Genomic DNA, 13,411 nt, shown 5'->3' with positions numbered 1-13,411 from the left:
ATTCCTGTTTTGCTTCTGAGGAGGTACAGGACTTGCTTTGAATGTCATGGTTTAAAACATAGAGTAGAGCTTGGAAACAAGTCATAACCCCTTGGCAAACCTGTGACCTCTGGGGCTGATTCTAGCTGATGTCTAAGGTCTCTCCCAGTACTGATTGATGATCATTATTTAACAGGAAACAAAAAGGGATGCCAGAAAATACTATGCAGGGAGGAGAATTAGAAAAAGAAAATAAAAATCATGCTCAGAGGAGGCTTTATATACCAAGCACTGTGCTAGACATTTTCACATATATTAGCTCATTTAACTATCAGTAAATCTTTAAGGTTGGACAGTATTATTCTAAATTTACAAAGGAAGAAGGGGTCAGAGTAATAAAGTCACTGTCCAAAGCCATACATGGAGGAACAAAATTTGAATTCTAGATTATTGGGCTCCAAATCTCAGACGCCTTTTTTACTATAGTATCAGAGAAAATAAGTCATTTGACAATGTAGTGATCCTCCAAGGTTTTTTGTTTTTGTTGTGTTTTGTTTCTGTCATGGTAGGAAATAGGTAATTGGGCACATCTATGTTGTAATGTTCTTTTATTTATATCTAGACATAGGACAGGTTCTTAGGAAACACAGTTATATCCATTATGAATGTCAAAATTATCCAGTATGTTTAATTACAAGTTACTTGCTTTTGCTCTGAACTCAAAGGATATTTAGACTGGTTCATTCCTTTATTCATATCCAAATAATAGTGATTTATATGCTAGGTATTTAGTTTTCTCCACATTTGTTTGTTTGTTTGTTTATTTTATTTTGGGGTTCAGTGAGCTTCCTAGATATCTGAGTTCAGAGTTTTCTTCAAATTTGGAAAGTTTTCAGCTATTACTTCTTCAAATATAATTTTTTGTTCCTTCCTTCTCCTTCTGGGGTTCCAGTTGCGCATATTAGGCCATTTGATGTCCCATAGCACTTTTTCTTGTGTATTTCATTTTGGATAGTTTTATTGTTATGTCATCAAATCCACTCATCTTTTCATCTATAATGTCTAATCTGTTGCTAATCTCAAACAGCACTAATCCAGTGCACTTTTCATCTCAAACACTATTTTTCATCTCCAGACACTCAATTTAGGTCTTCCATATCTTGACTTAAAATGCCTATGTTTTTTTCTACCTTCTTGAATATATAAAGTTTATAATGGCTGCTTTTATTCAGCTATGAATTTACTCTAATTTACTTATTTTTATAATTCAGTAATTGCCACTCCCACCAACAATGCCACTGGTCATGGGAAGCACCTACCAACTCCCAATCCCATAAATCCCTTCCCACCATGGCAGGCCTGCCACTGATCCTCCCAGGCTGCCCTGGTCTGACAGAAACTCTGCGGGTGACTTTTAGGGGGCAGATTTGCCTACCTCCTCACGTGCCTATACTTATAAGTCTCATATAACAGCTGTTGTTACTGTCTTATCGACTCATTCTATCATCTGTGTCATTTTTAGGTCTGTTTCTATTGATTGAGTTTTCTCCTCATCATTGTCCATATTTTCTTGTGTCTATGAAAGCCTAGTAATTTTTGAATAGATGCTACACATTGTGAATTTTACATTGGTGGGTGTCAGAGTTTGTGTACTCCTTTCAATATTTGCGGACTTTGTTCTGAGATGCAGGACAATTTGAACCTTTCTAGGCTTACTTTAAGCTTTATTAGGCAAGTCCATAATAGCTCTTAATCTAGGAATAATTTGGCCTCACTACTGCGGTAATATCCTTTTAGGATGTCAACTTGACGCCCCGCATGTCAGAAGATCTTTCTACTCTGGCTAATGGGAATACAAACCATTCTCAGTCCTTTGTGAACCTTGAAATTATTTCCTCTGTTAATCTGGTCTTTTTCCCTGGCCTCAGGTAGCTCCCTCATGCATATTGTGCATATGCTCATCAATCCTCAGGATACACAGGGGAACCATCTGTAGATCTTCAGCGTCCTCTCTCTGTGCAGCTCTGTCCTGTCTGGTACTCGACCTCATCTCCATCTATCTTGGCATCCCTAAACTCTGCAATCTGCCTCTTTACCCAGGGAGCCTGCCAAACGCATCCCTGCACTATTGCCTGGAAATGCCCTCTAGACAGTAAGCTGAAACAACTACAGTGCTTGTGTCACTTATTTCTCTTCTGCCAGGGGTCACCACCAGCTTGTATTCACATTGTAAATACCTGGAAAACCATTGTTTCATATATTTTGCCCAGTTTTTGTTGTTTAAGCTGGGAGAGTAAATCTGGTCCCAGTTCTTCCATCATGGTTGAAAATGGAAATCCTCTAGGTATTTTGTTAGGCTCTTTCTTGGTATACAACTAGATATTTCAATCACAAGCCCTACCACCACCACCACCACCATCTTCTTTCTTACCATCAGACCATCATCATCATCATCATCATCACTATGCTAACATTTATGGAATACTCACTATATTGTGTGGGATGTAGAATCTCATTTAAGATCCATAATGATATTGACTTTCATTTTACAGAGCAGAAAACTGAGGCTGAAAGAAGTTAAGTAACTTGCCCAACATGACATGGCTGGTAAAAGTGGTAGAACTGACATTTGAACAGAAACATTCTGACTTCTGATGTTGACAATTATAGCAAATAAAAATTCTGGGGGAAAGAAGGTACATAAAACCATTTATGTTTATTTTTGTTACCATCAGCAAACCGTGCCCTTTGTGATGTGGTCATGTTATATACATAGGGAAAGCAAAGACTATAGATAAAAACATGAGATATTTTAGTGGTCATAATTCTTTCAATTAGAAAATTATGAGATTGTTTGTAAAACCTCTTCAATAATAGATAGGAGCTATTTTTAAAATTTAAAACATTTGCTTTATGTTTTGGTCTATATATTTTTTTGCCACACATACAATAAACACTCTAATAAGGATAAGGAACGCTTCCTTTGTTATTAACATAAAATATAGTCAAGTCAAATTACATAGAGAATGCCCTAAGAATTTGCATGTGGTCAAGTTGAGTAATAAAATTCAGTTGGCCCACAGAGCTGGAATGGTAAAAGCAGATATAAACTTGAATTTAACCAGGGAACATTTTACTCATCCAGTAAAGGGTTGGTTTGGGGCAGTTCCATTTGGCAAACTCACTTATAAAATGACTTTTTCATGTTAAAATATCTAATACTCAATACCTCAAGTCCCTGATTTTGATATGCTCATACTCTAACCACTATAATTAAACAAAGCGCCTTGGTTTGATTGGAGTATTCTGACTCTTATTCACAAATAGAAACTCCTGGAACACAAAACAGTCTGTTTCCATAAGTCATGCTATCTTATTAAATGTGAGCTGCCTATTTTCATATCTCAGTATTTCCAACAACAAAGCATAAATGTCTATCTATTTCTTTGGAGAACCTACAAGCATGGGTGGCATTAAAATAATTCCTTTGGGTGGGGCACAGGCAGAGCTATCTCTTTTAATGATGTTTATTTTTCTTTTTTATCTTTGGTATTTGGGATCCATATTTTTAAAAGGCCTTTCTGAAATCTCAAAATTCTTATCTGCACATTCTAGAACATAAAACAGTTTCCAGTGAGTGTGTAGCACTAAATGCTATATTATGTTGGCTTTTGATATTTTCCATGTGAAGATTTAATAATTGCAAATTTTCTCCAAATGCAGTACTTTGGGCACATTACAATAAACACACCCCTCTCAACAGGCACGTCGCTTATCTGTGAACAATTGTTTCTGTGAACTGTTTGACTTTGTTAATACCGGACGGAAAGGCAAGCATAAAAACTAACCAGTATCACCTATAGGTGCCAGCTGCAGCTCAGAGTTAGAACGGACCATCCATTTCCTCGGTCACCAAGTACCCCCTGGCTGCCTCATGTTAAGACACTGAAAATCAGTGAGGAAAGGTACCTATCAGGGTGTTCAAAAGTCATGACATATTTTTTCTATGTTTTTCATTGCAAAAATGCATCATGACTTTTCCGACAACCCCATATTAATGTCCCAGCCGTAACTTGGGAGAGCCTGCTTTCTCTTACCACAACTACATGACATCAAAGCATGATTATGTAATGATACCACTCATTCCTCAGAACCCATCTAGGTAACTGTTTTTGAAAGGGCGACCTTTATCAACAAATCATAGGAAGTCCACCATTAGGTTCTTTTGTGTTCCCTTTTTTAAATCTAAAGTTTTGAGATCCTCCGTCTCTGGTCCTATAAGTTGGCTCCCCACCTGTGTAAGGAACTTAAAGAGAAGTGTCACAAGTCTGTGACAAACACTGGTAATAAAACCACGGCCATTCATGCCAATGAACATTAAACCATTAAAGCTAGAATCCAAAGGGGAGAAACTCTTTGAGAAGGAAGTTTGCAGATTTAGGTAAAGACCTCACGCTACGGCACTATTGTTATCGAAAGGGAAACACCTGTTCCTCAGTGCTCAATCATGAAATATACCATAAAGAGGAGCATTTGGGGGATCCTTTATGTTTTTCTGCTGCCTGCTGCTCACTCCCAGCACTGCCTGGTTCACTACCTTTCTTGTGAAGCTATTTTCCAAACTGTTTCCACAATCCTGCAAAGCAAGTACCTTAACTTGAGTTACAGGGCTGGTCCCTCTCTTTTCATTTTTTATCCCAGTAGGTGAGACTGCCCCTGCTGTGTTTGGTGGCTGTGGAGTTGATGGCATCTTTGCTCCAGGTGACACCTGCATGCTGGCCAGCTGAGCGGCATAGAGCTGCTGTAAAACAGGGAAGACAAACAGCATCTCTTTCAGTGCAGCTGAAACGGAGCTTCAAACAAAACTTACCGTATTGTTCGACAACTATGTCTCTGACAGCTCTGCAATTTCGCTTTCACTATTGTTTAAAGAGGAAAATAAGAGGGACCGAATAATGTCAAAGAAGGAACCAGTCCTGGCCTGGAGTCATCATTCTGTCCCTGGTCTTTCCAGCAATAATTTGATGACCCTAAATAAAGGACTTGATCACGTTACCATGGTTTCTTCAATTGTACAAAAATGAATTGGATTAAATGGCCTTGAAGACTCTGCAGTGCCTAAAATCTTTCCACAACATTCTTTAAATGTTGGTATGTCCATTCATGTAATTTTAATATTTATGAACTAAGAATCGAATCGGAACTTTCCTACGGATTCCCAGAAGAGCATCGTTCTTATTTCAATTCTGACCCAGCTTCTCTGGGATGTTGATGCTTCTGAAATGATCCCAGCACTGTCCCCCTCAAGATTCCTGAGGCCCGATGGCTGTCACTCTTTCCTCAGGGTCTTACTTCTAGGCAGCATATAACACAGGTCTTAAGAGAATATAGCCAGATTTGCGGCACAAGAAAATACTAATAACAAAATAAAAATCAAGCTTCTTTTTCCTAGAACAGGATGTTAAATCCTTAACTGTCAATTTATTAGGTTTTGGGTGGAATTGGTGATAAATGAATATAGAGGCCTGCTAGTTAACCAGAATTCAGACACCTCAATCTTAACACTTTTTAATGCTTAAAAACTCCATTCAAATATATTCTTTTCTTCTGGTCATCAAGATTAAGCCATTACCTTGATAGTCATATTTCTATCATAATAAATAGAAAGCTTCCTAGTTCATCAAGCACCGAGAAAATAGCTCAAACTTTGCCACGTTAGTAGGGGAGAAAAAAACAGGTGGTTTGTATGTAATTTCCAGCATTACTATTATTCAGATGAACAAATAAAAAAAAATTACAGTAATCAAAAACAGACCTTTCAGCACATGTAATTAAATGAAAGCTTAATAAAGAATAATTTGCAAGAGCCAGATGTGCTTATGTCATGATTGTTGCTTTCTTTGGAACAATTTTTCTAATATAACAAGCCTCTAAAGAAATTAAAGTTTCATAATTCTGTGTGTGCAATGACTCAGTGGCAAGAAAAATTCACAAAAGTCAGTCGAACTGCTAGAACTTGGAGAGTAAAGGGGGCTATCTTTTTGGTTTCCTTTTTACTCTGTTGTATCCTTTCCCTTTGACATTCAGCCAGGTATCTTCAAAAGTGGGGCAAGTGAAGCTTCTGAAAATTTTCTGCTTGGATTAAGCCAGGGAAGAAAAGTCCTATACAGAATGGAGTGGAGATGGTGGAGAATTGAAGGAGTGTTTGGTATGTAGTAGCGGGTGTCATGACCAATATGGCCTACTATTGAGTTCTAAAGAGTCATGGAATCCTAGAGGGGCGAGAGTCCTTAGATATCACTTATGCCTTCCTTTTACCTCAATAATTCACAAGATCAAAAGAAAGTCAACTCTAATCAATCTCGAGTCCTTCAGGGAATTTCAACTAGTGAAAACGCAGAAAAACAAGTCTCTGGCAACAAATCCATTTTTGAAAAGGCTGCCTAAATTCAGACATCCTTCCAATTGTTTGAACAATGCAGTTACTTTTTAGAAATAGAACAGGGTTCATTGCTTCCTCTAAAGCTTTGATAACTGTTTATTTTATATCTCTCTCTAGTGGGTTGTACCTAACAGAGGCAAGACCCCGTAAACTCTGAGATTCCTCAGAGCTGTGATTCCTGGGAGTTCCTTGTGAGTTGTGACTACTGATAAAATAGAGACACGAAGAGGTATGGTTGTGTGTTCCATATAACTTACAGATCTGCGTAAAATAAACAGTAGGATATCAGACAAAATTTAGTAAAATGAGCCTTGAAATAAAAATCAGAAAATAAGAGTCCACTGTGAAGACAGAGGCACTCATGAAAATAAATTTTTCACATTCTAGCGAAATACAAGATTTCAGTTATAAGAATCACACTTTTCAGACTGAAGACTTGAGATCTGACTTGGATAAAAGCATCCCACTCATTGAATTGGTATAGATCGAGAAGACAATTTCACAGATAGCTCATCTTCTAAGCTAATAACATTAATTAAATATGCTCTCTATGCGAGTCTCAGTGTTAGGCACTGACACTGAGGATTCAAAGTTTTGGAACAAGCATATAGCTCTGGAGGACATGTGAAATATAGATCTGTAACACTTGGTTTGCACTTTTCTTGTGGGGCCTCTCACATTTTTAAACCTGTGTTTAGTTATGCACGTTTATCATCTTTGATAGGTTGTAAGCTTATGATGTCATGATCAAGCTAATACATAAAAGATAACCAATCAATTTGTTCTGAATTAACATACAGTATGTAAAGTCACTGGATGTTAGGAAGGAGAGAGAGTCTCTCTCTACAAATGAGGCATCAAAATTGGGATATGATTATATTTATTATATATGAAATGAATAATTGTATATTGAGTTAAAAAAGGAGGAAATAAATTTAGTCCAAGTTAAATTATATTGTTTCACAAGAAATGATTCTTTTGAAGTCATTTGTTAAAAATGTTGACTAGATAGCTACTCAATAACTTCTAGCATCACTGACCTGTCTTAAACTTTTCTATCACAAATTGTGGTATAGTGCTTAACATTGCTTAAGCACTAACCATAGAGTAGTACCAATTTTTCTTCTTAGTCTATTTACTTATAAAGTTCTTCTAAATCCAACTGTATCCTTTTTTCGAAAGATGATAAAATATTAGTTATTCAAAGACATAGCTTTAGTTAGAAATAGCTATAGTTCTTTACAGACTAATGGTTTAGGAAAGAAGGTTAAACGCAGATTAACTATCACATAAGGGTTTACAAAAATATCATTCCACGTAGGAATCTGAGATCATAGTTCATAATCATAATGATGATAATGATGAATATTCATTTCCAAACACAGTGGGGATTTTTAAAATCAACAGCATAGTAAAACTTATAACACTTAGCAAAGTCCCGTAAACATTTAAACTTTGGTGAGGCCTGTTTTTGTAAATATAGATTTTTCCATTTCAACTTTGAAAAACGTTCACTGGTTGTTTGGGATACTGAATTGTTTCTTTATCCATGATATATAAAATAAATGCAGTGCATACCTGTAAAAATGAGCCTAGCTAAATATTTTTCAAAATTATAAAATCACTCATATTTTATAGGAGCACTTTCAGAAATGCTTTTACTATTTTATGGCTAAAAATATTCCACTTTTATTATTAGTTCAGTTTTAATAAAGTAGTCAGCATTAAAATTTTGGTAACCTGAACAATAACATACTTGGCACCTAGAACAGAAAGGGCCTTAACAGATCATGTCGTCCAAGTCTGATCTCCTCATTCTCTACTGATGAGCTGAAGTCTAGAGAATAGAAGTAGCATGCCCAAGGTCATACAACTAGTTAGCACTAGAGCTAGAAGAACTCTCTAACTCTCACTCCAGCGTTATCATTTAACATACAAATGGATATATGATGGACCAACCTTTGCACCTTTCCAGCATTGATGAATTTGTTCAAGGACAAATCTTTGCCCAATGCTCACTATTATCTGTGCTAAAAATGAGGGGCACAGCAATAGGCAACTCAGAAATAGTCTGCCTTAATGGAGCTAAAAAGAGAAACATATTAAATAAATGCTTAGACAGTAATTGTGCATTATGGTGAAGGTAAGTGCTGAGAAAGAAAATTATAGAATGTCAAGAGGCCATCGAATAAAGGTGTTTAGCATAGCCTGGAGGATCCAAATAGCGTCTCTAAGGAAGGAATGTTTTAAGTAAGAGTTATCCATGTGGAAAGGTTGATAAAGAACATTCCAGAGAAGAAACATCAGTTATTATGGTTCTGAGGTAGAAAAGAAGGTAATGTTTTCAAGGAACTTGCAAAGGGCCAATGTGGCAGGACTGCTGCACGACTGTGGAGTGGCCTGAGAAGGGGCTTGAGAGCAGTGGGGTCTTACAGGCTAGATGAACAATGTTAGACTTTCTCCCCCAAAGAGAAGTGGCTACAAAGGAGCAATGAGCTGAAACCAAGACCCAGAGAAACCGCTCTGTGGGTTAGCATCAACTCATTGACCAATCTTTTAAATAAATTAGATTGAGAGCCCAATGAAGATCTCATAAATCCACAAATATACACCTCTAATAGTGTTACTGGAGTTGTGTGTCCTGAGACCAGCCTCCAAGGAGAACCTAGCTTGCATTTGGGTCCTAGTGATACTTTAATAAACCTGCTTAGATTCAACACCAAACAGCAGGTCTTACCAATCAAAGTCAACCTTATGGTAAAATTTGTGCATGTCTTTGACTACTCATACTGGTCTAGGGCCAGGACCTAAGAAATTGATTGTGTCAGAGTCATTTTATAACACTATTGTATTTGGGAAGAGAGGCATGCTTTGCCCCCCAAATTGCCAAATTCATGTCAAATTTGTAGTGTCATAGTGCATGTAATATTTACCATAATGTGAATGTGAAATACACACACACACATGCGCACACACACACACACACACGCACACACACGCGCGCGCGCGCACATGCACACGCGCACACATGCACACACACTTGCATTCTGTGATAAAATCATGCAATATCTCCAATGGAGAGTGCCATAGAAAAAAAGGTACAAGGACTTTTCTTCTCATAATCACATGATTTTCACATGACCACAAAACCAGTCATCCAAACATCACCCCCATTTATGCATGTGTTAATTCAACAAACATATATTGGGCACTGACTCAGGTACTGTGCTAGGTATTTTAAATTTATTATTCTATTTAATCTTAACAATTATGTGAGATAGGAATGATTATCCATTTTAGTGTCAGTCTCAGTTTTAAGCCCATGTGCTTTCTGCTTTTGTGTGTTAAAATGAAATTATTTTAAATAAGCAATCCAGTGAATCACAATGAAACCCATTTCCTGTCCCCAGCCACAAGACAAGGATCATTGTCCAAGGAGAAGAGAGATTCTGATGTTGCTGCTGTTCTCAGCTCTCAAATAGCAAACTACATTTCCAGATGTCTTCCCACTTTTTCTCAAATGCATTTCACAATCCTCACGTTGAGACCACCAGCCACCCTGAAGGAGCAAGGGGCACAATTTTGAGCCAAACAACTCCCTTCTCCAACCAACCTTTCAGCCATAATAGAAGACACCTGAAATACGCTAGTGACACATTTTAATAGACTGATAAAGTAAAAAGAACTATGCAGAGCCTGGGTAGAAATAGGAGAACCTGATAAAATGGAAAACTAACAGGGGCTTTACATTGGCACCACTATCCTCCAGTATATAGAAACCAACTGTAAAAAGGCACAGCTTCACAGCCTGGGTTCTCTTTGGACCAAATCCTCCTGTGTTTTGTCATTTCAATTAGAAAGAGCATTTTAAAGTGGCCTGTCAGGATCTGTCCCAGAGAGAAAGAAAAAAAAGTCTCCCTCCAATACAACTTGCCTATTGGTGAAAAACGAGGGAAGGAAGAGAAAGGGAAACGCTATTCTATCAAGACAGGTTCACAGACGCTACTGAAAGATTTCGACTCTTACCTTTATAGCCATCCCACTTCCCGTGGTTCCCCACAACGTCTGGGAACCCGAGGTCTCGCCCAGCTTAACTCAGATTCTATCCTTATGTCCCTGACTCCACTCAGGGGGACAACAGATGTTGGAGGAAATGAGCAGCATTGGGTAGAAGGACATCTTTTAAGGAAACGTCAGGATTTGCCTGATGGATGCTACCTTATACTAAGGCCCCAAGCTTGGCTCCGTTCTCCAGGGATAGCCTGGGTTTTGTTACCTTCTCAAAACAATGCAGAGGATCTCCTCTGCCTACCAGGCAAGGCACGCTCCGGGCTGGACAAGTTTGGCCGTGAGGCTGCGAGAAGGTGGAACGGAGACGGGTAATGAAGCAGCCCGATTTAGTGCTTGTTCAGCACAGGGAAGAAAGCGTGTCAGTGACAAGTCATTACGGACCGAAGGAGGGCTGAGGGAGAGAGCTTAAAAATAATTTGAAAGGGATCACAACTACTTTTACTTCTCATAAACCTCCAATGTCAACAAAATGATCCAGGAAATATAGCTGTGGTTTTATGGAAGGAAAGAAATGGCGTCCTTGTTTTCAGCATAGAAGGTACTTGTTTAGCTATCCCGCTAACATTTGACACAGAAGAAAACCAGCTGTAGATAGGAGATGGGAGGAAGAACAAGGGAAGAATGGTCTCTCCCACTTGTCACATGTTGGGTTCATTTCCAAGTCAATCTCCTTGCCCCTCCTGCATATTTTTCTATTGCTATACTTTTTTTTTTCCATCCCTAGTAGCGCCTCTTATTTGTCCTAGTTCTCCTCCTCTTTTGAGCCTCCACTGAAAAATCATTTTCTCCTTAAAGCCATATCCGGCCACTGCCTTGTGTTCCCAACATATCACATCCTCGGTCCCTCTGTACCTTATGAAATTTCTTTTTTTCCTCCTATGCCATTCTCTACCACCAAATTCCAAGCTCCTTCACGGGGAGGACTGGCTCTTATTTGGTTTTATGTCCCTGGCACCTAACATACAACACCTGACATTTACTAGATGCTGTTAACTGACCATCACAACCCCTTCTTTTTCATTTTGGTTTCCACCTTCTAGGAATGGCTATCATTTCTGCCCACACCCTTTCTTAGTATACCTTTCTTTACACCCTCTCCAAAAGGAACGCCAGAGATAGAGGTCATCTTTCTTTGTTTTTGCCTTCTTGAAACTATAAGCATGTGGGTTCATCATGTAATGCACTGATTTTCTTGCAAAGAAACACCAAATAACAATGTCAGAAGAAGAAAGAATTGTAAACATCATCTAATCCAATCCCTTTACTTTACAGGTGAAAAAAACTCAACTCTAGAGAATAAAAAATAAAATGTGATTTGCATAAGAATACCAACTGGTGAGCAGTAAGCAGAATGAAACCTAGAACCCAGGTTTCCTATTTTGCCCTTCTGGTGTTCACAGGGACTCATTTATCCTTGTGTTCTGCTCTCTTAGGGAACTGACTGCAAATAGAATTTATTCATTCTATTAGAGCTTTTGGTTTGTACTACATAAATGGGATGTTTTTCCACCATTCCCCTAAGATTTAAAAGAGACTTTCATCCGATATGGACTTAAAAAGTAATCACTGGACACCCAAGAATGGTTTATGCTTTAGAATTTTATTTTAATAATTACTTTAAAATGTACACATTTTAAAATGCAACCATAATAATTAGGTTAAGGTAGTCATAATCATCTTAAGGTGTTTTTCAGATTTTTAAAGTTTATGCAAATACACATAAAAGGCCAAAAAATTGTCTCAGGTGAGAGCAGACCTATTTCACCCCCTTTGAGACTTCTGCCTTACCACACAACCAAAGGAAAAATGGGACAAGCATTGACTATAAGCCACTGGACAGCCATGACCTGTTTAATTCATTTCATTATCCCCTGCAGCCGGCTCAAGAATGTCAAGTAAAGAAAAATGAATCGAAAAAAGTGTTTTCCTGGCTGGAGATCCCCTTGCCTATTTTCCTAAGCACAGAGTAGTTTGCTCCTCTGATATAACTCCTGATAATGGCGTGAGGGAGTGGGAGGAATACGCTGGAAGTGGAGTAGAGAAGAAGCTGTAAAGAAAGAAAAAAAGAATAGGAGGGAGGCTCAGGTCAAAGGTCCTACCCTTATAGGAAGAGAATTTAAAAAAAAGAAGAAGAATCCATCAGGTAACAGAGCACCCAGTCGTCTGCTACAAAAAACAAACAAACAAAAACAAACAAACAAACAAACAAAAAAGTTCATTCATTCTTGGATTGTACCAGTTATATTGAAATGCATTCAGAAGAGCTTTTCCTTATGAAACATAGTTGCACAATGTAGATCACTAAGAATAAGCAAAGTAACCCCCAATAGTTGCAACAAGAAAACTAAATCAATCTCTCTCTCTCTCTCTCTCTCTCTCTCTCTCTCTCTCTCTCTCTCTCTGCTTCTTCCAAATAGCTTTTCTTTCAGGGCGCTGAATAAAATATGTAAATATATAATGCCTTATTTACAGACATAACAGTTCAGTCATTGAAACAATTAGTAATTTGGTTCTTGAAGCAAGATATTCAAAGAGGTGATGATGAGGGTGGTTGCACTCGGGGAACGAATCTGACTGTTTCCCTTCTGTATCTAAGGGCTGGGCAGGTAAAGCTGACGAGATCCAGATCTCTGACTGCTCCAAGCCGTGCAGCTCGCATTAGTAACGTGGCTTTAAATCTCAACTCACAACGCCGTAGCTCATCAGGGAAACCTCATACAAGTTCATCTTGACTCTATCAAAAAGATGTAAAAACTCATCAATGAGTCCAGAGGTTGGATTTGAAATCTAAGCATGATTTCCCATAAACTAAGCCACAGGGATGTTTTTAATGGACTTATGTATTTGAGTACATGGGCTGAATTCAATCAATTACTTTTAACACATAAATATATGTCAGGTTCCCAATATTTAAAAGCA

General features: G+C 38.1%; 1 protein-coding gene across 6 annotated transcripts in view; it reads right to left on the bottom strand.

Annotated features, from left to right (window-relative positions):
* Window positions 1-13,411, bottom strand: part of SOX6 (SRY-box transcription factor 6) — a 625,392-nt gene that overhangs the window by 79,466 nt on the left and 532,515 nt on the right. For all 6 annotated transcript variants that reach the window (XM_019652558.1, XM_019652560.1, XM_019652559.1 and 3 more), the window contains one exon: window positions 4,631-4,780. In XM_019652558.1, coding sequence (XP_019508103.1) covers window positions 4,631-4,780 — 150 coding nt within the window. The remainder of the gene's footprint in view (window positions 1-4,630; window positions 4,781-13,411) is intronic.

The sequence above is a fragment of the Hipposideros armiger genome, unplaced genomic scaffold (genome assembly GCF_001890085.2).
Source record: "Hipposideros armiger isolate ML-2016 unplaced genomic scaffold, ASM189008v1 scaffold_181, whole genome shotgun sequence".
Taxonomy (NCBI): domain Eukaryota; kingdom Metazoa; phylum Chordata; class Mammalia; order Chiroptera; family Hipposideridae; genus Hipposideros; species Hipposideros armiger.
Note: the sequence above shows the minus strand (reverse complement) of the source record. Positions and strands in the feature narration are given on the sequence as shown.